General features: G+C 38.7%; 1 protein-coding gene and 1 pseudogene across 3 annotated transcripts in view; one reads left to right on the top strand and one right to left on the bottom strand.

Moving 5' to 3' along the window:
• Window positions 1–22,715, top strand: part of LOC110059221 (uncharacterized) — a 42,556-nt gene extending 19,841 nt beyond the window's left edge. For all 3 annotated transcript variants that reach the window (XM_089291624.1, XM_089291625.1, XM_089291626.1), the window contains one exon: window positions 20,800–22,715. In XM_089291624.1, the coding sequence (XP_089147750.1) occupies window positions 20,800–21,144 (345 nt within the window). In that variant the 3' untranslated portion in view covers window positions 21,145–22,715. The remainder of the gene's footprint in view (window positions 1–20,799) is intronic.
• LOC149110472 (uncharacterized) lies at window positions 15,215–15,804 on the bottom strand (annotated as a pseudogene).
• Window positions 22,716–23,041: the final 326 nt, after the last annotated feature.

The raw sequence follows: 23,041 nt of genomic DNA, 5'->3' as shown, positions 1-23,041 counted from the left end.
GTGGATTAACGTAGTATATAGCGACATTTCAAGTTGCATTCTAAACAATGGCTTAGCCACTAAGCAGTTTAACTTGGGAAGAGAAGTGAGGCAAGGCGGTCCTCTGTCTGGTATCCTGCTTACTATTGGGATAGAAATCCTGGCTAATGCCATTAGAAGCACAAATGATATAAAAGGCATCGAAATCGATGACACAAACACAATAAAACTTACGCAGTACGCTGATGATAACACTGTTTTTCTTAGAGACGTTCAGTCACTAAATAACCTTTTCAATTTACTTGCTCAGTTCGAAAAATTGTTCTGGATTACGAATAAATCAATCAAAATCAGAGTTGCTGTGGTTAGGATAATTGCGATATCGAAGAGATACACTTTTAAATCTAAGACTAAGTGAAGAGCCCATCTACGCCCTGGGAGTTCATTTTTCGTATGACGAACAACTTGCAGGCAGAAAAGAATTTTTTGATCGACTAGACCCCTTAAGAACAATACTAAGCATTTGGTCTTCAAGAGATGTATCCGTATACGGAAAAATCAATGTAGTAAAGACAATTGCAATTTCAAAACTAACTTTTGTTTGTAGCGTGGTGAATACCGCACCAGACACGTTCGCTAATGAAATTAATAAGCTGATCTTTGATTATGTACGGAGTACAAAAATCCAAAGGTCAAAAAATCTACGCTGATTTTATGATTGATTTTACATTGTTTGATAAAGCACTAAAAATAGGTTGAGTGAAACGTCTTTGCTCTGAGGTCGATCAAGCATGGAAATTAATCCCACTGTGCTTGTTAGAATTGTTCAAATAATTTGATTGGTTAACGAGACAAAAGCTGACAACGCCCAAGTTAAACTTTCGGTTTCGAGTGGCCTTCGAGAGAAGGACGATCGCTTCAAAATTCGATTTTTAGTTTGATTTGAAAATAATGATCTAAAAGGAATCCGGAAGCATTGTAGCCTAAGAAGACGTGTACTTTTCCGATGGAAATTACGAAACAAAGAGCTCAAAGCTTGCGGATGAAAATGCGAAACGCTGGGTTGTATTTGAAAGGAGGAAGAGTTATTTAAGCTTTCGGCTTGCAGAAAGATTTTCCGAACTAACGACAAATTTGGAAAGACTAAACTGCTCCCACTGGTTCTACTCCGAGTACAGGAGAGAATATCAGAGCAAGCTTTTAACTGGTTACTCGTCGGGTGAGTGTTGTAATTGTTGAGTTTCACTTCGCTGAGATGACCAGAGATCGCTTTAGCTTAGCAAACGAGCGTTACTACTCCATGTAAGTGTTTCACAAAAATAAAGCTTCTCATCATAAACAGAGATAGCTCAAGTGGTGTTTTCTGTTGTTTTACTTCTTAAGTATAATTTCAGCCTTTGTAACTAAATATAATGTCTTTTATCGAAGCATTCGCTGGGTTGAAAATTTGTTTATTTCGCTACTTGTTTTCTCGGAATCAAGCAAAACACTTCCGTTGTTCTGGTGTTAACAATGGCCTCCAGGCAGCTATGTTTACCGGAGACAAAGAGCTCTTTGCCATTACGTTTGTATGAGTCACACGTCAAATTTGTCAAAATTGGAAAGCAAAAAATTCAAATTAAACTTCTGTTCAAAAAAATCAACACTTCTAAAATTCTAATTCGATCTGGAAACAGTGGATGAAGAGCCACTTCGTGGAAATTCCACTGCAAATTCTTATTCATTTATTTATTTATTTATTTATTTACTTACTTACTTACTTACTTATTTATCTATTTATTTATTCATTTCATTTATTTTATTTATCCGTGCTCTGATAAAGGACGCTGTTTCGGCCAAGCAAAGTGCGCTTTATATAGGAACCTTTTTACGATGTTATAAGACGATTATTGATCTTGAACATGCGTAAAATTTAAACTGGAGTAATTTGAAGCTTTCCTAAAAGAAACCTGCGAACGCTGTAAATATGTGTCAGAATTATAAGCGCGACATCCTTCAGCATACATACATTCGACACTGTCTTAAAACTTCTACAACCTAATGAAATAAAGTTTGCAACTCGATTCTTTTCAATCCTTTTTAGTTTTACACAAGCCCTTGCAAGTCATAACAAACCCACGTTTTCGAAGATTGCTCAGTATTTAGCCGCAGAAGCGTCGAGGGAATGATTAAGCATAGACATTTTAGCAGTTTTATATGTTTCAGTGGTGATCGCTCATTTATTCGGTATTGAAGGAGCGTCCTCCAGAAGCGTCGAGTATGGTGGGTACGGTTGGATTGGTTTTTGATACAGTTTAGTTTCGCCGGCAAAGTTTTAGTTTATCGATAAAAGCAAACTCGAATTAAATACTGAGGCAGCGAACTGGAAATTGAGTACATGTATAGCGAACATGTAGCGAACACGAACGTAACGAACTCGATACGATTGCTAGCGCTAACCAAAAGACACGTGGGCTCTCAAAACGAGATTGACATGTTTTAAACTAAGACACGCATGCGCCGTGAAACCGGAACTACTAAAATCTTGGAGTCTGGAAATTGATTATTCAAAAGCTCCGTGTCTTGGCGCTGACCAAAAGACACGTGGGCTCTGGGAACGAGATTGCTGTACGCATGCACAGGTGACGCATGCGCTTTAGAGACCAGACGGCGATTTGTGACTGAACGAGGAAAAACAAACAAACAAACAAACAAACAAACAAAAAAACGGGCTAGTACAGAAGCCATTATTCATATATTCATAACGAAGCTCTCCGAATTGGTTTAAAGAGTTGATATCCACTTCTTGAAAACTGTCCCCAAAATTAAAGAGAGCAAGTGTCTTTTTAATAAACTCGAATTCAATGGTATTAAATGCTTTCTTAAAGTCAAGTTGGAGGAGAATCCCAGGGATGTTTTGTGTTATAGTTTGCTCTAGGATCTCGTTAATAAACCTGATATTTTGGCCGATACATCTTCCCGTTACGAATCCAGTTTGGTCCCGATTGATAAGACGTTCTAGTTCCCTTTCTAAACTTTTGGCTATTACTTTCGACGCGATTTTGTATTCCAAGTTTAGTAGAGTAATCGGCCGCCAATTTGCCAGGCTTATTAAACTCGGTACAAGAGTGATAGTACCTCTGCGTCGAGATATTGACATTTCTCCTTCTCAATAAGCCGCATTATAGCAATTGATTATATCCTCACTCAATAAGTCGAAAAAACAATTGTAGAACTCTCAGGTAAAACCGTCATCACCGGGCGATTTTCCGCTGGAAAAGGTTTCTAAAACTTCTTTACATTCCTCCAGAGTAATTTCATCTTCTAGCTCCTCTTTTTCTAAGTCCTGCAGCTTTGGTATTTCCAAGTTGTGGACACAATGTTCGAACCGATCGTCTTCAATATCCCCAGTAGAAGTGTAGAGATCTCTATAAAAGTTTGCGATTTCTTTCATTGTTTCGTCGGCTTTGTGTAGATGTTTTCCGTTCGAGAGTTTTAATTCTACTATTTTGTTCTGTTGTAATTTCTCTTTTCTAGATTAAAGAAATATTCCGTAGGTTTCTGACCCTTTTCTGTCCATCTGGTTTTGGAACGTAGCATTAAGCTTTTCGCTTTTTCCTCGTTGAATACAATGAGTTGTTGTTTTAGAATTTCCTTTTCGTATGGTGCATCGTTGATAAATTCAGCGTTGGTGCTGTCAAAAATCTTTTTTTCTAGTTCCCATAGGTGGGTTTGCAAATCCGATTCCCGTTTGCGTTGTGTTATGGCTTTGTTTTTTGAGTAGGCGATTGTAAGGCCCCTTATTTCCATTTTAATAAGCTCCCACTTTAGTCTGTGATCATCAGGTCTCGGTATTTTTCACCTATAATGGGATAATTTTCTTTCATGTGATTTACATATTCCACATCATCAACAAGGGAGTTGTTGAACTTCCATAGGCCTGGACCCCGCCTCTCTTCCGAAAGTTGTAAAGAAAGTTTTATTGCTTTGTGGTCAGGTGCATTGGAGGCCTTTGTATTTATGTTAACAACGCAGTTGGAGAAGGAACGAGCAACAAGAAAGAAATTTATTCTTGAGCAAACTTTCAGTGCTTTGGATTCATTTGAGAAGCTCAACTTTTGGCGGGTATTGTTTTCGGAAGATATAAATTATCTCTAGTTCTTCCATCATTGAAATAAGTTTGTTTCGTTGTGTAGATTATTTCCATGGGACGCCACCTCTTTTATCAAGTGATTGTAAAGTGACATTCCAATCTCCTATAATGAGATTGCTTGTATCTGTTTTGGACCTTAAATGCTCGTTTAACTTATGCAAAAACATTTGTTGTTGTTGTGAGTCGTTCGGGGCATAGACGTTGCATAAAGAAAGATTAGCTGATTTGAAAACTAAATTAATAGAAATGATCCTGCCATCTCGATCTCTACTGAAATTTTCTATTGATGATGATAAGCTAAGAGAAGGGTTAATGAGAATACAGACGCATTTACCATGAGTTGATCAATGCGAAAAGAAAATGTCACCACCCCACTCGCTTCTCCAGATCTTTCCATCATTTGGCTCGGAATAGATCTCTTGCAGGAAATAAAACTGGCAATTTTGGTCTTTCAGATAACTAAAGATACTTTTTCTTTTTTAGCTGGCTCCTATTAGCTAAGCACTCTAACATTTAGAGTCAAAATAGAGCAATTACCCTGTGTAGCGCCGGAAGCGATTACTTAATGCGAGGAAAAACAATACGGGTAAACAAGAACTTCATCATCATCATCATCACTGCCTGTAGACCCGTCTAGGGCAAAGGCCACCAATAAGCACCCTCCAGTCATCACGGTCGTGAGCCAGTCGTTGCAGTTCTCCCCACGTGTAGCCATTTCTCCTCGTGTCTGGGGGAGATGATGGTCGTCGGCCTGGCAGCTTCCAGGTGGACCTGGCTTTCGCTGCCGGGCGTCATTGGCCTTTTTGCTAGAGGTCCGTCAACTCCCCAGGCCGTAGTGTATCTTGGTATGCGTCTTAGCGTTTCTGTAGCAGTGCAATTTTTTATGAGGTAGGGTTGCTGACCCCACGCCCAACCCCCAACCTGGAGGGCCAGGATGCTGTTTTGTCTGACTCCTCACCTACAGACCTACCCGGCATGGTTAGACCTACCAGGAGCACAAGGCTCCCGCCGATACAGTTCTGAGGATCATAAGGGCACACAAGCCTCCCTGCCACGACAAGGCACAGCACCACGGAAGGAAACAAGAACTTGCAAGGGTTCAATTGTGCGAGCGAAAAATTAAATCAAAGGAGACCTATGGCCAAACTCGTGGATTAAGTAATCTAGAGATGAAATATGTTGGTGGACTCTCAATTATTGGTGTATTATTAAATGCTGTTAAAACAAGCGGGGTTCGTACCACGTAAGGTCACACTTATCTCACAAAGCGTAGGCTTTTGTTGCACACACATTAGAAAGACATACGTCCAGAATAGCTAGGGAGTCAAAATTGCAGCTGAACATGGAGTGGTAAAGGCTAAGGGTTCTTGGGTCACAGTCAGAGGACACTCCTGCCGACAAAAAGCCATAAAGTACTCTCTCTCCACCGCCCCCCCCCCCCCCCCCCCCCACACACACACACACACACACATCTTAATGTTGATGTTTGTCTGCCTGCTGGGAAAATTTGCATGTATTCAAGTCGTACGAGCGTACAGACCTTTTTCATTGCATTTCACTCAAGGCTATAAGTAAGGTTTCTTATGAGACAGCACTTCTTAACCGCTTGTCTCTATATATATTGCACATAACATACATCAAAATAAGTAGCCTTATTTGCAAACATTTTCAGTGTTGATCCAAAAAATCTGTCGACCTATACCTTTGTTATCTTTTCAATCAGAAAGCAGAAGTGTAAACAAAAGACAGGGTAAAAATCATTTAAGCTTATCAAAATCAAGTATTTTGGAATTTTTTACCAAGTTTATCTGCATTTCACATCCCACTCAGAGTTCAGATCAATGTACTAAAATACGCGAGACAAGTATAGAAAACACAACTTTAATCTAAACTTAACTCGACGTCGGTTGAACGTGGACAACTCAGCATGAAAGTGCTATAAACTGCAAAGCTGTGAACGAAGGTTCTGCTTGATTCAACGTTGGATCTCACAGGAGATCTAATCATCCAAACTTGGAAAGTAAAACGATAATAAGTCAAAGACTACTGCAAGGCTGACACAGCGTCGTATATTTAAAACAATATTTCGGCTGGCCTCAGGTTTAGATGTTACTAAATTATAAAATTGCATGAAATTACAATATTATATAACGGTGCCGATGTTTGTACTGTTTTCAATGGCTGTTTCGTTCATTAAAAATGGTTCGTTTCGCTCATATAAGTTCATTAAGGTCTACCGCTAAGACACATTTTCATCAAAGCTTACCACATTAGCATGAGATTTACTCATTGTCAGGTCACTTTCCAGCAAACAAATGCTCATATCCTGGTCATTTTTTTACGCCTGGACGACTCAAATGCTCCTGAAATTCAGCCTTCAAGTTGGCCATAGTACTAATTCCAACATTCCAAGTCAACTCCACTTCACTTTAGCGAAACACCTAATATTATTGTCGTGTAAAAGCTACAAAATCATCAAATTCGGACTGGCAAGATGGGTTACTATTCCAATATGGCGTCGGGCTCGGTTACTATTCCAACATGGCGTCGGACTCACGTACTCTCGTTCGGGCCGACTAATTACGAACAGTGTCTACACCTGAATGAGTGAGTGAGTGACACATTTGCCTATCGGAGTCCCCACAATAAACACGTTCTTACGCTTCGCATATCCACGAGTTTAAAAAAGGACATAAAACATAGAAACATACATAACTTACACATAAACACATACATTTTCCTTCCGAGGGTTGAAGTCCTGGGACAAGCCAAATAGAAGACTCAGCTTGTTAGCTGCATTCTTATGCCGTACGGCGAAAGAAGGAAAACACATACCTTGGGTAGTACGGATTACTCAGCAAACGATCGATATTCACTAGGGACAGAATTAATGTCATAAGCCTGGTTGTCAATAAAGAGGTTCGGTTGATTACTTTAGCATCACGACCCTTTTAACTGACAGCGTGAAAACGAATATCTTGCGTGTTGATCTTTAATTCGTTTTCGATTATGTCGTATACTAAAACTACTTACCAAAGGGGGATCATGGGCACCCCAGGATCCCCCTCTAGCTACGCCCTTGTTCTCCCTGTTTTTCGGAAATGTTCATGAATCTTAAATTTTCTTTCCTTGTATAGTTTTCCAAAGCGATCAGTTTTTCTTGAGGTCTCTTTTAGCGACGATCGCAGTTTGTCGTTTTCGTCACTAACACTGTAAAAGAAAGATTGTCGTGGGGAAAACGATCTCTTTTACAAATGCACGAACACGTCTTCTTCCCTTTTAAAAACTCCTTCTTAATTACTTCTGGTACAACGTTACAATTCTTACAGCTCTTACACTTCTGAACCTAAGATTCTGCTACCGCTCTTTTATGTTGACCTGGTGGATACTTGTCAATCAAGTATCAAACTGATATCTAGGCTTGCGTAAGGACTTGGGCACTCTACGCATAGCAGCACTACGCTTGCGCAGGAGAATCATTACCATATTTTCCTTCGACCGAATACCAGAGTCGAAATCTTTTTCATTTCACATTTTCTTTATGATTCCAAGAGAGTCTGGCCAAAATAAAACAACGAAAGCAATATAAAAATTACAAGAATGGTCTTTGCGGAACTGAATTAAAATATACGTTACAACAATGTACAGAAAAACTTAAATTAAGATTGTTGTGCAATCGTTGGCGAACAACAATTCAGGTTTACTTATTGAAGAAGAAAGGCGGCCCTACTGGTGACGCCTTTCCCATATTTTAATATTTAAGTAGTCGGTAGTTTCAATAACAGGAATTAATTAACATAGGTGTCATAGGTGTTTACGTACGTGTTACAAAATCCTTTTGAATGAAACCGACTTCTAAACGGTTTTCCGCGAATAACACCTTTTCTTCTTAAGTAGAATGTTACTCATCCTCGGAGACCCAGGGGCTGCTAACCGGGACGACGCGATATTTTACATCAAGAGCAGACAAACCGGGGCTTGTCTGCTCTTGACGTAAACTTTCGCCCGAAAATATCGCACGTCCCGGTTAGCAGCCCCTGGGTCTCCGAGGATGAATGTTACTAGGAGACATTTAGTATAAGCTAAAATTGTCCATCTGTGACCTTCACTAAAGAAATAAGGTTTGCTTTGTTTTTACATCGAAGAAAACATAAATTTACATTAAGAATAAAACACACTGTCAATAACAATAAATTATTCCAGGAAAAATGGTCAGGTAAAAATACATTTTAGCAATTTACCTGTGGTCATGTGGTACTGGGCCTAAATAAAGATAACCGTTCCAATTAAAATAACACCAACTACGAAACTTCGTGGAAAACGTTCTCTTTGAGGTCATTTTATTCTAAGCACGTGTAAATTAAATGTTCACCAAGTTTTTCCATCAAGAGTTTCCAGCAACAGTTTTCTCCAAAAATATTCAATTTTTGTTCTTTAACAACATTTCTCGCTTCTGACTGGAGCTGTTGAATCAAATTGGTTTACTTGTGGAGCATTTCTTGGTAAGATCTCTATGAATTTTGAACGCTTTGATTCCTGCTGGACATTCCTACTGGACATACTCCATAACTGCCTAAGCGAACTCGAGCGATTCTTCAATTTCTCTGACAGATTCTTTCACACCATCCATTTGTTGTTTGAAATCACACCTCAGCTCGTCCATTTGTGAGTGTAACTGGGTGAAATTGTTTTCTATTCTCGCTTCTGTGGTGTTGAACTTGTCCAAGTTAATCTTTATTCGTTTGATTTATAATTTTTGGGTCTTATGCATGAAATGCATACAGACCCTAAGTCAGAGGCAGATCTTGATTGTCAGTCACTTTGAGGACGAGATGACACGTGACAAATCTCCGAGAGTATAAATAGTCTGGCAGGTAGACTGGGTACTAGTAATTTCAAGTTGTTCCGTCGGCCATTGCTTCTGGCGTATTGTTCTCGTTGAGTAATTGCAGCCGTTTTCCCTGTTTTGGGGAAATTTTGAAGAGCTTTTCGTCGCAAATTAGTAGTATTTGTTCAAGGTAAGTTATCTTCTATTTCAAAATTGCTCTGTCGTGCTGTTTATAATTGTTTTTTTTTCTTTCATTTCGAAAATTAACTGCACTGTCCTGCCTTGTTTGTTCTTTGTTATTTCATTCAGGTGTTGCTGAGTGGAGTTTCCTCGGCGATATCGATACGGGAGTTGTTTACACACGCAAGCCAACATATCTAGACTCGGCGTGTATTTAGTGCGGATCGCACTAAAGTTAATACGCTTTCGCAAGCCTACATTCATTGTGGTTACACCACAAGCCAGTTGTTACAGGGTTGTCAAAATAAGCCAGCGATCGGCGCACTCTCGAAACCTGCGCCGCCTACTCCGAATGCTAGTAGGTTGGTCTTGAGCATGATATTGGAGAAATAAAATGGAAATAAAATTGTTCAGTTATTAATTTGTTTGAACCCAAATTGGTCGTAGGGAATAAAGTATTTGCTGAAAAAGTGCTTGACACGAATCGAAACTGATTAATTTATAATTAGCCGTAGAATGTTCTACACCTCAGTGCATCATTTTCTGAAGCGAAAGTACAGGAATAGTCTATTAAAAGTTGAGTTTTCGTCCAGTGTTCAAATGGCACTGCAATAAATAGGAATAAATAGGACTTCCCCACCCCCCCCCCCCCCGTTAAGTGCTACTGTAATGAGAGAAGTAGATTTATTTACACAAGTATTACAGCCTGTAACATCTAAGGCCGTCGGCGGGAAACTGACTTATCCGTCACAAAACTGCAGAGTTACTTCAGTCTACACTATCCCTTACTTTAATGGAAATAAATATACTCCTTTGTATTTTTTGAAGTGATATACTAATTTTCTAAATTTATAAACACACAAAAATGATACAATACAAGCATGTCAATCATCGGGTAAACACTAGCCTGCAGTGCAGCCGTCTTCTTGGGGCGAGTTAGCGTTACAACCTTGCGACCGCCATGTTAGAAACCCCGTCCTCTAACCTTCCTCTTGTCTATCATTCACCCCCTTGGTAAAACTTTCTTTCTCTCTCCAGTCTTCCACTGCATGAAAAATTCAAGATGGCGGCTAAACGTTTTACGATGTGAGCGCTCGCTCGAAAAAATCTCGCCTGCTCTGCAGGCTAGGTAAACACAGAATATTTAATTTAGAGGCAGAGCTCCGACGAGATGGTTATCAGATAACGCGTGCGTGTCAATACGTTCGCTATCAAAAAAGCCTAAAATTCCGAACATGAGATTAAAATATGAAAGAAACGTGAAATAAACTCATTTTCAAATTAAATTTTATATGAGTTAAGCCAAGAAAACGCCAAAATATCGAACGTTTCAAAGCCGTGGTTTCTGTGTGCATAATTGCGAAATTTATCGGCCAGACAAGACATCGCTTCGGACTGTAGTCTCAGGAAGCTCCTGCTGTAGTAAAATGGTAATCTTTTTTTCATGCTCGTGATGAGATTTTATTCTCACTGAGTTTTAAGTTTTTAAAAAAGACAATTGTATAATAGTGCATTTTGTGAAATAAGTCCAAGAAGAAAAAGATGAAAAGGTATTTTTTATTGCCTCCTTATGCACAAAATACAAATACAATACAGTAGAGATACAATACATTTTTTTTTTAAATTTTATTTGTTATCTGCATGTGCTTACAGGTACAGTATTTACATTGTTACAAGAGCAGTATTTACATTATTACAAGTGCTAATTATAATATATAAGTAATATAATATAATATAATATAATATAATATAATATAATATAATATAAGTGTGTTTACAAGTACAGTATTTACATTGTTACTAGTGCCAATTAAAATATTTAAATGAAATAGGTGTGTATACAAGTGCATGTCGCTTATAATGCTTTGGAGGAGGGGTGTTTTTTCCTATTTAATTATTAAGAAAGATGTTCTATTCTGTATTTGGTTAACACTTTATCAACGAAAGTGGAGAGGTGAATAGCTTTGTTTTGCATCTTACAACTGTAGATGTAGAATCTCATAAACAAGATCGTATAATTAAATTTCTTTAATAATGTTTTATCGTATGGGTCGGGCATGATGCCAAATAGTTTTTCTTCTATTGTTGGACTAAAATTCGAATCATTGACAGCATTAAACCAGTCGATGACCTTTTGAACAAAGCTTTTAACAAATTCGCAATCATTAAATGTGTGATCGATTGAATCATGTTCAGCGCAATAGAGGCATTCATCATCCGTTTTGATTCCGTATCTAAAAAGTTCCTTTTTTGTTACAACAATTCTATGAATAAGTTTGAGTTGAAATTCTTTTAATTTTGTTTCCTTACAAATGTTTTCCAGCGAGGAAAATATTTTTTCCCATGTCTCCCCATCCAACTGCATGGTTTGATTCCATTTCGTTGGGCCAGTTTGACACCTCGTGTGAATTTTTTTGTTAATTAAACAATAGAAGTCCCTAGTTTTGGCTTTGACTAAGTTAATTTCTGTCAAGTCGTCTAGTTGGAAAAGAGGGTTGTTCTCGATGTATGGTTGGCTTTCTGGTGGTAATGTGTTTTTCGCTTTTGCGGCTAGATGCTTCGGTATCGCACTTACAACTTGATAAAATTGGAGAAAGTTTGTTTTGCAAGCGAATTTGTTTTTAAATTCTTGATAAGACATAAACTGGCCATTGTTGTTCAACAGGTCTTGTATAAAAAGAATGTTGTTGTTAAGCCATTCACTAATGAAAATGGGCTTTCAATTTTCAATTCATTAAAAAAAATTGAAATGTCTTTATAAAATGATGGCAAACCGTCGATATATTTTGTGTCGTAGTTACATCTTAAAAGAAAGCTCAGACCGCCGTATTTTCCTAGATAATGGTCTGGAACAGTTTTCCAGTTTTTTCTTCCCGGTGCGAAAAGCCTCGGAATCCAAGCTAACCTCAGTGCCTTTATCATAGTTTCTACATCGATCATACGTATACCCCCTTTATCTCGATCTTGATAGAGCCCTTCTCTTTTTATTTTGTCTTTTTTGTTTTTCCATAGAAATCTAAACAGTTTTGTTTTGATTATTGGTATTATTTCTTGAGATACATTGAGATTTGATGCTGAGTAAACGAGTTGTGATAGTGCCAGAGATTTTATGATTAGTACTCTCCCAAATAGTGTAAGGTCACGTGCCCTCCATAGGTCCAGATTTGTTTGCAATTTTTGTAACTTGTGGTTGAAATTATGTTGGTTATTTCCCTTTTCGTCATACGAAACATGGATTCCTAAGATTTTAACCGGGTTATGTAACCATTTCAGTTGTAATGGATTGCCCTTATTATTTTTCAATTTTCCCAACTAGAGCGCTTTTGTTTTCTTCCGGTTTAATTTAAGGCCCGCTAGCGTACCAAAGTTATCGATTATTTCTAAGGCCTTTTCGACAGAGGCCAGGTCAGCACACAAAAGATTTGTATCATCTGCATACTGGCTCAATTTCAGTTCTTTTCCTAATATTTCAATACCATTGACGTGCAGGTCTTGTCGGATTTTATTGGCCATTATTTCTGCTGAAAGAATAAACAAATACGGGGATAGTGGGCACCCCTGACGGACTCCTCTAGACGGCCGAAACCAGTTTGTCAAAAAACCATTGTTTAATGCTGCACTCTCTATGTTGGTGTAAAAGGTGCTAATCCATTTTTGAAAACTCGTACCGAAATCGAAGACATCCAGTGTTCTCATTATAAAGGGCCATTCAAGTGAGTCAAAGGCTTTTCTGAAGTCTAGAGACACTAGAATGCCTGGGATGTTATGCCTCTTAGTATATTCCACAATGTCGATTATGAGGCGGATATTTTCCCCAATATAGCGCCCTTTTATAAACCCGGTTTGGTCCGAGTTTATTAGCTTTGGCAGCGAAGCTTCTATTCTCCTAGCTATGGCCTTAGTTGCTATCTTGCAGTAAACATTAAGTAAAGTTATTGGTCGCCAGTTCGATAAATCTAACAGGGAGCCGTCCTCCTTTGTTATAAGAGTAATGATGCCTCTTCTTTGGGAGATGGAAAGCTCATTTGTTTCATAAGCTTCATTGAAGCTATCGACGAGATTATGTCCTAGCAGTTCGAAAAAAAATATAAAATTCTACCGTAAAACCATCCTCACCTGGAGACTTGTCATTTTGTAAAGTTTCTAAAACCTGTTTACATTCGTCGTACGTTAAAAGGCCTTCGAGTTCATCTCGCTCTTCATGAAAAAGCTTAGGCAGGCGCAATTCCTGAATAAAGCTATCGTATTCCTCCTGTGTTGTGCTAGATGCTGATGTGTATAAATCATTAAAGTAGTTTTCAATAGCGTCTAAAACCTGGGTCTCGCTTTTAATAATCGTTTCATTCTCCATTCGTAGTTGAGATATAGTCTTTTTATTGTAGTTTCTTCTCTCTAAGTTAAAAAAGTATTTGGTGGGGCGCTCACCTTTTTCCACCCATCTACACTTTGATCTAAAGATTGCTGCCTTTCCTTTCTTGGTGTATATTGTTTGAAGTTCTGTTTTGAGATCCTCAAATTCGTTTAAGACCTGATCAATGTCAGGGGAAAGAAAATTATTACAAATGAACTCATCTAACACCTGAAGTCGACGTGTTATTTCCATTTCCCTACAATTTGTTGAATTTGCTAAATTTTTGCTGAAAGAGATGGTTGCTGCTCTAATTTCCATTTTGAGCATCTCCCAAAAAAGCCGTTTGTCGGTTAACTTGGAGTAATAAGAGCTAGTTTGAAAATATGTTTTACGTATTTTGTTGACATAATCTTCATTATTCAACAGAGAATTATTAAATTTCCAGAGTCCGCGTCCTCTAGGTGTTTCATTAGACAAAGACAATGATATGTAAATTGCTTTATGATCAGGTGCTATAGCAGGATAGATTTCACTCCTTTTGACGAATTGTGTCAAGTTTTTGGCCACCAAAAAAAAAAGTCTATCCTGGATTTTACTTTTAAAACCTTAGATTCGTAAGAATACTTGCGCAATTTTGGATGTCGTTCTCTTTGAATGTCCACGAGATCCAGTATATCCATAGTAGTCAGGACTAAATTTCTATAATTGGTTGCTTTCCAGGGCTTGCCACCAATTTTATCATTCTTTGATAAAGTGCAATTCCAGTCGCCACCTACGATCAGTGTAGTCAGTTCTGATTTGTCTATAAGACAATTATTTAGTTCTTGCAAAAATTCTAGTTGTTCACCTTGATTGTTTGGGGCGTAAATATTGCAGAGCGATAGCATTAAAGAGTTGATAACAATAGTAATTAACACGATTCTTCCGAACTTGTCACTGAAAGAATACTCGATTTTGTCTTGCACCGAGGGATGGATCAGAATGCAAACACCTTTGCTGTGTTTAGTGCCATGGGAAAAGCATATTTTACCTCCCCATTCATTTCTCCAAATACTTTCATCGTTCACCTCTGAATATGTTTCTTGTAGAAAATAGAGTTTCAATTTTTGATCTTTAAGGTACGAAAAAATACTCCTCCTTTTACTTTGCTCTCTTAATCCTCTTACGTTTAACGATGTAATGTCATAAGTTAGCTTGTTAGACATGCAGAAAACTGAAAATTATGGCAAATTAATGAAGAAATAAAGCGAACACGAAAAGAAAAAAAAGTAAACAAAAACGTATTTAAGAGTTTTCCTTCTGGCCTCTCGGACACCTGCTTCCTGTCCCCACCTACAAGTCTAAGAGTACATCATACTACTGTGGTTACCTTAGAGATTCTCCAGGTCAGTTTTTTCATAGATTCTGATCGGGCTTCCCTCCGGGGAAGTTTTGACGAATATTTTCCCGTCCATTGACCATACGGATGTCAACAAACCATCCTTTCGCTTTTGGTTCGCCTGTTTAAGGATATCCCGCCTGTAGGATGTTAGGTTCTCGTTTAGGTAGATTCGTCCTGATTCTGCTCTAGTTGCCGCTGTTGAGTCGGGATATAGGTCAGAGACGCGGACATGTTTCAACTTGGCTCTCCCCTTGTACATTCTTGTTTTCGCTTTCTGGCTTTCAAACCTTACAATAATTGGTTTTACACCTTTCAGGTGGAGCTTGTGTGATATTTCGAAGTCGTTTGGATTTATATCCACGTCTAAAGCCTTGGCGAGCTTCAGGACAACCTCCTCTGTTGAGGTGTACGCGGATTCCGGGACTCCGTGGATTTCGAGTGGGTTTTTTCTAGTATGTTGTTCCAGTGCGTCTTGGAGATCGTATAATTCTGCGATTTCCGCTTCTTGGTCGTTGTTTTTTTTTCTCGCTGCGGCTAGCTGAATTTCCAAATCGTCTTGTTTTTTTCTGACACTTGGCTAAGGCGGTTTTAACGTTGGTAAGCTCACCTTTCTGTTGCAAGAAGGCGTTCCGTAGCTCAGCGACCTCGTTGGCGAGTTTTGAGTTTTCACGAAGAATATTGGAGACCATAATCTGAATATCAACCAACATTTCCTTTAGTTCTAAAAGATTAGTCTCCTCGGCACTAGCCTTTGATGCGGTTCCTTGCTCGTTGGCGCCAGACAGCGCTTCGTCATTGTTAACCTTAGACGTTATTTGAAGCTCGACGTCCGCCATGTTCGCACGTTTGGATCCTTGTTGGTCTTCTTCGACAGAGCCACGTTCTCCTCTCTTGTGTTTTCCTTTGGTCTTGCCTTTATCCGGCATATAGTAGTTTTTATAGAAGTAACCAGCGATTTACTCTATTTTTGGGGGACGATATTGCTCCCTCACAAAGTGTGCGTCCTCACGCTAGCCCCGCGCATGCTCCTCCCAATACATACAAATATGGTATGTATATTATTGCAAAACCCTACAAGGGTTTTTCAGTTACAAGACTACATAACTATCATACTATAATACAGTCAGACTCCCGATAACTCGAACCCTCGCTAACTCGAACCCCCCGCTAGCTCGAAGTAATTTTCATTTCCCTTCAGGCCATTTTCTATGTAATTTTACCCTCGATAACTCGAGCTTCGGATAACTCGAACCTTTTACTATTTCCCATAAAGGTTCGAGTTATCGGGAGTCGACTGTAACTAAAAAAATAACCAAATAAGAAAGGTAATAAATATGCACAGGAGCCATAATCGGGGACAGAGACCGTAAGCGCGCGCTATTTCTAGTATTGGGGCTGTCTCTATGGTATGGGACAATTTTGCTATTTTTAGAACAAATTGCGCCATCTTGTGCGGCACACGCGCGTACATGCTGCGAGGATTTTTGCGGATGTAGCGCGGGAAAATGGCGTCCGAAATTCCCGAAATGTTTGATACCTTTGGCCCACATATCAATACGTTCATGTCTGCTGGAATTTTACTTCGGTATTTTCGTCTTAAGCTGCTCCAGTTTGAGTGAAGTAAGACAACGTTAAATTTAGTTATGTGCCGCTTTACATCACTGACCAAGTCGTGTTCCACTGCTTCTTTTACAAGAGCTGTACGTTACCCCACTCTAAGTTTCCCATATGTTGGAGATTAACAGCTTTTCCAAAACACAGCAAAAACTATGTGGATATATTTGGATATAGCAGCGTTTCAGAACTTTAAAGTTTCCCTCCTCTTGCCACACGCTTGCGAGGATTTCGCCAGTCTATCTAGACCGAAAAGCAAAAAAAGTAATAATTACAAGTTTGAGTTTCGCCTAAATGTTAAGCAACGCTTGATGTTTTATCAAAGCCCAATGAGTGACAATTAAGTTTATGTCCGTAGATGCTGCTCAGTTTTGTTTGTGTAAAAATCCAACAAATTCAGCTGTAAATTGTCTGTTGTCGATGACTAAGAGAACCCGCCGATGCGTGTTTTGTACAGTCAGTAAAACTTGACAAATTGGACTTCCCCACTTTCATGTGAAAACGTCCATCGAACTCTCAGTAGTTTTTAAATATGTTTAAGGTTGATAAATGTTTGAGAACATGTTAAAAGCTTAGTTGAAAATATGTGAATACAGTAGAAATAATCGGCAAAATTACGATGACGCTTTCTTTAATGAACTCGAATAACGATTTTGATTTTGTTGGTGAGTTATCAAAACACTTTGTCTATTTTATTTTTGCACTGTAAAATTTCACCACATTAAAGAAACACACATGATGTTACTAGGCTTTTAGCGTTGGTGCAAATTGTTGCAGCATCTCGGCACAAAAGACAACGAACGAAATCTTTGTCAAGATTTGTTGACAATTGAAAACACCGACTCGGACTTGAAAGTGCACGCGCTGCACTATGCAAATGAGCTACTTGTACGCGGCAGACTTTCCTTTCAAAAACTTTTGCAAACGCGCCAAACAAACAGAAATAATAAGAAACTATCAAAACAGGTTTTGGCTATGATTAAACACTGTTTGAGAAACTCAAAAATTAACTCGATACCACAGTAAAGAGTTTTCTTACATAACTTTTCTTTACGGAACAAACGCAAAAGGTTACGCATACAACTACAACACAGCGCGAAATTGAAGTCATGTTTTAGACCCTGAAAAACTCACCTTTTCTATTAGCTCAGAGCATAAGACTACATATAAGAGCCCTGGTTCTTATTCCCTGCCTTATTCCTTGTCATTGCTGTGAAAAATCTGTAAGAGAATCTCGCAACTCTCACCATTTGATCACGCAACGTGACAGCATCCACGCGAGAACCCCTGACATGTGCGTGGATCCGCGCGGATATATGACGTAAGGACCGGATGGCGCAATTTGTTCTACAAATAGTAAAATTGCCCAAATATCATAGGTGCGCGCAGATCCCAAGACTTACGGTCTCCGTCCGCGATTATGGCTCCTGATATGCATTAAAAGCTTAGTGACATACAATGGATTGGATTTACTTTTTACAAATTCATAGATTTATCAGAAAAAAGTAGGTAAACAATTCTTTTCCTAAAACCGATGACAGAGTCTGAAGATCTTATATTACTCCAGAGCCTAGCCCCACGGTAGGTGAAGGACCGCTGTCCGGTGGTTCAACGGCACCTTGATATGTTCGGTTGACCGTGTTGTTTAATATTTCTAGTGTGAATTTGTGAGCGTCGAGTAAATTTCTCGATTAAGTACTCAGGGAAGAGTTTATTAACACTTTTAAGATCATTAAGGCATTGTTCAAGTAAAGTCTGCCATAAACAGGCAGCCAATTTAGGGATACAATGTGCAAAGTAACGGTGCAAGTGTAATTTACATTGTATCAAGAAAAACACAAAACACTAGTAAGGCAGGCGAAACTTAAATGAAAAAATTCTACTTATTATTGAAATCTTCTAGTTTTAAGTTTTTGGAGCGATTTGCTTGAGTGAGTCAATCTTCCCTAACCAGCTTTTTACCATGGCATTTATATAAACACTGGATTGGAAAATAACAATACTTAAGAGCGGGAAAATCATCAACAAAAGTACACAATGTTTGCTAAGAGAAGCCCCACATTGCATCTCAGGGAATTACTTTTCAAAATCTTCCCAGTGGAAGGTGGCGACCCCCTCCCATACTCTCCCCGAACGATGCATAGTGCGCGTCTTAATTTGTCCAGCCGCTTCGCGGCGTCTTTTTCACGCAAACCTTATCTGCCTACATTTTGGATGGAATCCCCTACTCAAAAAACAATTGACAACCCTGCGGTACTCAGTTGTTAATGTTGTCATGCATTTAAACAGGCTTAGTCATTACAGCCGCAAAACCTTTTGACACTACATGTACTAGTACACTTGACAGGTGTAAACAGTGCCGAGTTCAGAGAGTTAAAACTCACATGGGACATTGCACAAAACAGAGCTAAATTGAGAGATTATTGTTGTATTATGTCCCATTAGGACTAAGAGCTAAATAGATTATTATTATTATTATTATTATTAGAGGATAAAGTAAGTAAGTAAACAGTATTCTGCCATACATTTCCCACTTAAAAATTGTAACGACTTGTTATGTCTACCTTCTCACTTGTAGCAATTCAACTCCCAGGTTCTGACGTTTGAAAACAGCATTCCAACCGAAAGGAATAAAACTAAGCATAAGACCCCCGTACGCATTGCGGACCTATTTTTATTATTAGCCTAAATTGTATTGAATAATTTATATATTTTTTAATTAATTAAGAGTTATGGCATTGTAAAGCGCCAAAGACAAATAGTGGAGTATGGCGTTATATAAATGCATTTATTTTTAATTATTTATTTATTTTATTTATATTTTCTAATTCACTATCCTCCTTCTTAGTCTTGCCTTCCGAGTTCTTTCGGCGGTTTCTCTTTGCGTTTGGATTTTGAGGGCAGCCTGGGGAGCGAGCCCGTCGTTTTAACATTGACGTGAAAGGACGTAATCGACCAACAAAAATCGGCGATTATGATTTGGTGGCAGTAAGATTTCCTTTGCAAGCACTCTGGTTTCAGTAAATTGAACCTTAAGGTCCGGTAATACGGGCAGCATTTTTCTTCAACTTGTCTCGCAACATTGTTGCATTGCAAGTTGAAACCCTCTGTTGCGCGTATTACCACGTTTGTGACCAACTTGTCTCGCAGCAAAATACAGTGTTGCAGGTTGAGACAACATGTTGCGCCAAGTAGACTCGAGTTCTACTTTCTGCAACAAATTTTTGTTTTGTTGCTCGTATTACCACTGAAGCTACAACTTGCCTCGCAACAAATTTGAATTGAACGCTTCTAATTGGCTGTCACGAAGCGCGGGAAATAAAAAAAAACATGGCGGACGGTGAAGACGAGCTTGAATTCGAAGTAGACCAGTAACTCTCGGAAAGTCATAAATTTGCCCTGTACAAAGACCTCGAGGGCTATCATAATCTTTGGGACACCTCGTTTGTCCCTTCAAAACAAGCAGCAAAAAAGACAAAAGGCTTGGAAGAACTGTCGCAAAAATACAACTTTTCGCCTAGCTTCATACTGAGAACTTCGCTGGCTCTGAAAATTAAGAATAAAATGACGGCCAGAAGTCGAAGTGGAAGTTCGTCGAAATGCTAGATTATATGAAAGAAGGAGCCATCTTTATTAGCACACCATTGACCAATTATACGTGTAGAATTCCGCAGACTTGCAACACTGTACTTTGCTGCGAGACAAGTTGGTCACAAACGTGGTAATAATTGCAACAGAGGGGTTCAACTTAAAATGCGACAATGTTGCGAGACAAGTTGAAGGAAAATGTTGCCCGTATTACCGGACTTTTACTGGCTTTCCCGGCGCATAGTTTACGGAGCATTCAAAGCGCGTCCGACGGCCATCTTGACCTTCAAACCTCTGCTTTTGCTTATCTGCGCTTATGTTCCCTATTGAGATCAATTTTTAGAAAACACGCGAAATTTAGACGTTTGATTGGACTTAAGGTAACCAGATATTTTCGTAAGGGAACCTAAGAGACACATGACACACATCTGAAGTGGTCGAAAAGGCGATCTTGAATGTGAGAAATGTTTTGACCATAACCAGTACTCTGCTGAACCCTGATGACGGTAACTGGCAATTGCACTGCCTCATAGACCCCATTCATAAATGGCTGCTAATTAAAAATTCTTTGTAAGTATTCAAATTAGCCCAACTAACCTCGTTTGGAGTTGATAATTCAACAGAATTTTTACTCCCAAACAAGGTTAGTTGGGCTAATTTAAATGCATACAAAAGAATTCTAAATTGGCTGCCATTTATGAGTAGGGTCTATGTGTTTCATATGTATTTTCCACTTTATGTTACAGAATCAACGGAGCACAGACAGAATGTTTCAGAGCCCAACAGACTTCCTTATGGGAATCCTATACGTCTACATCTTCGGACACGTAACCTACCTGGCCTTCCAATACTTCCTCAACCAGGGGCAACTTTTAGACCCAGGTGCCCTGATTGGAATTGGTTTTGGTGGGTGCATTGGCCTGATCGGTTTTGTCTTTCGACATTGTGACGGGGCCACTGTTGTTGCTGTATGTTTGGTGTGTGGTTGCATTGGCAGCGGGATGTACAGATTCAACGAAAACCCAAGGGACCGGCAGAACAGGTATAGAGCTATTGGCCGTGACAACGCAAGAGAAGCAATTAGGCAATAGAATAACAGTACGATCAGAACCTACAGATGAAAATCAATAATGGAAACATTTACGGCGGTTTGCAAATGAATCTGAGGAGCCTCGGGTAGTTTATAAATCACATACTTTCTGATTGATTTCTTCCTTTATCCAGCTAATCACTGCACTGGATTGCATGGACTGCTGATTTAATTACATTACTGGCTGTGGTACTGAAGTTTGATATGTTACATGCACCTTGGGGAATCTTTGAAAACCACTTCTGTTCACTAAACTACACATCAAAAGCACTTTGCAATGACAGTCATTTCTTTTCACAGCATATTAAGGTTATTGTGTATTTCTAATCTGAGGATCAAGGTAATTTTCCTTCTCCTGGTGATGATGTTCTACTAGCAAATTAAGCAAGGAAAATTTTGCCAGTAGCCTCTTAATTAATGGTATGTTTTAGACAACAGTACGATTCCTAAAAGAAAGTGCCGAGAGTCTTCAAATAATAGTTACTACAGAATAATTTTCAACAACTAGCTTAGTATTTTAATCAACAGAATAGTCAACGAGGCACTGCTGAGTCATTGTTTAGTTTGTAGAGTTAAACACAGTTGTAAAAGCTAGTACTATAGTACAAGGAAGGTGTAAAAATTACAACACACGGTGTTGGTATTCCTGCTCGACCTATCTGATACTACAATACTCTAGCAAATATGATGCATGTATAACAAATTAACAACAGTTTTTCATGCTTCTGGCCTGTTATTGACCATGAATTTCGTCATAACAGTGTCAAAGTAGCTGTGGATCCACGAGGCGATAGCAGAGAGGATTCGGAGACTGCTTTGACAATGTTAGGGGGAAGTTCAGATTATCGCATAAATTATAAGTTCATGTGTCCATCCGCTCATTTAAAATGAAAATTAGCCAATGAGCGCACCAATGAGAATTTCTGCACTTATTGTAAGCTACATTTAATGCATGCTAGCATTGAAAACAAAACATATAAATTTAGGTATTTTAGTTTTGAGGACGTGATCTCTTACCCTACAGTAAAACATCTTTATGTTTATCTTCTCGTGTGTTATTGTTATTGGGATGTGAATGCAAAGAGGGGGAGGGAGGAGTTATCAAGGTGATGCACAGTCTAAACAACTTCTTTCATATAAACTTGTCTTCATTTCATATTTTTCACTTTAACCAGCGAGCTTGTAGAGGCTACTGGGATATGTTTTCTTGTCCCTAACACATAGTTCAACGTTCAAGCTTAGTTCGCATTAGAAGAAGTTGTGGTTGAAAAATTGTACATTTAATAACGACAGCTATTGGCCTTAATATAGGGACTGTTTTAGTAAGCATGCAATTCTTGGGTTTTTGCGATCAGTTTGTAAAGAAAAGGTGTTACAACAAAAGATAAACTTAAAGTTACATTAAACTGATAACAAGATTTCCGTGAAAGAAGCATGAAATTATAGCATAACAATATTCTCTTACATGTTAAGTTAGCTCCAAGTTAGTGACTGAGAGGTTTCTTAGGCAATAAGTTTCACCAATCTTGGTTGATTAGACCTCTAATAATACAGAATTATAACTTTATTACATTCCATATTTTATTCCATATATTCCATTCCATTCCATGTTACATCCATAGGACTCGCGCCGAAATGTATTAAACTAGCATGCCCTTTTTATGAGTGAAGCACTTACAGCAATCTATAATCAATCCTTGCAACAAGGAACCGTATATACTCAAAATATCAAAAGCGTAAACTCGTATTGACGGGCTAAGCGGGGCGACCCAACCGACCCAGCGAATTATCGATCAATTGCAACTTTATCAGTTCTTTCTCAAGTATTTGAAAAAAATGATTTATAAGCGACTCAGTAATTACAGTATAGAAAGGTTAGATATTCTATTCAGTTCGAT

The sequence above is a fragment of the Orbicella faveolata genome, unplaced genomic scaffold (assembly GCF_042242905.1).
Source record: "Orbicella faveolata isolate gen_17 unplaced genomic scaffold, um_ofav_v1 contig_24, whole genome shotgun sequence".
Classification (NCBI taxonomy): Eukaryota; Metazoa; Cnidaria; class Anthozoa; order Scleractinia; family Merulinidae; genus Orbicella; species Orbicella faveolata.
Note: the sequence above shows the minus strand (reverse complement) of the source record. Positions and strands in the feature narration are given on the sequence as shown.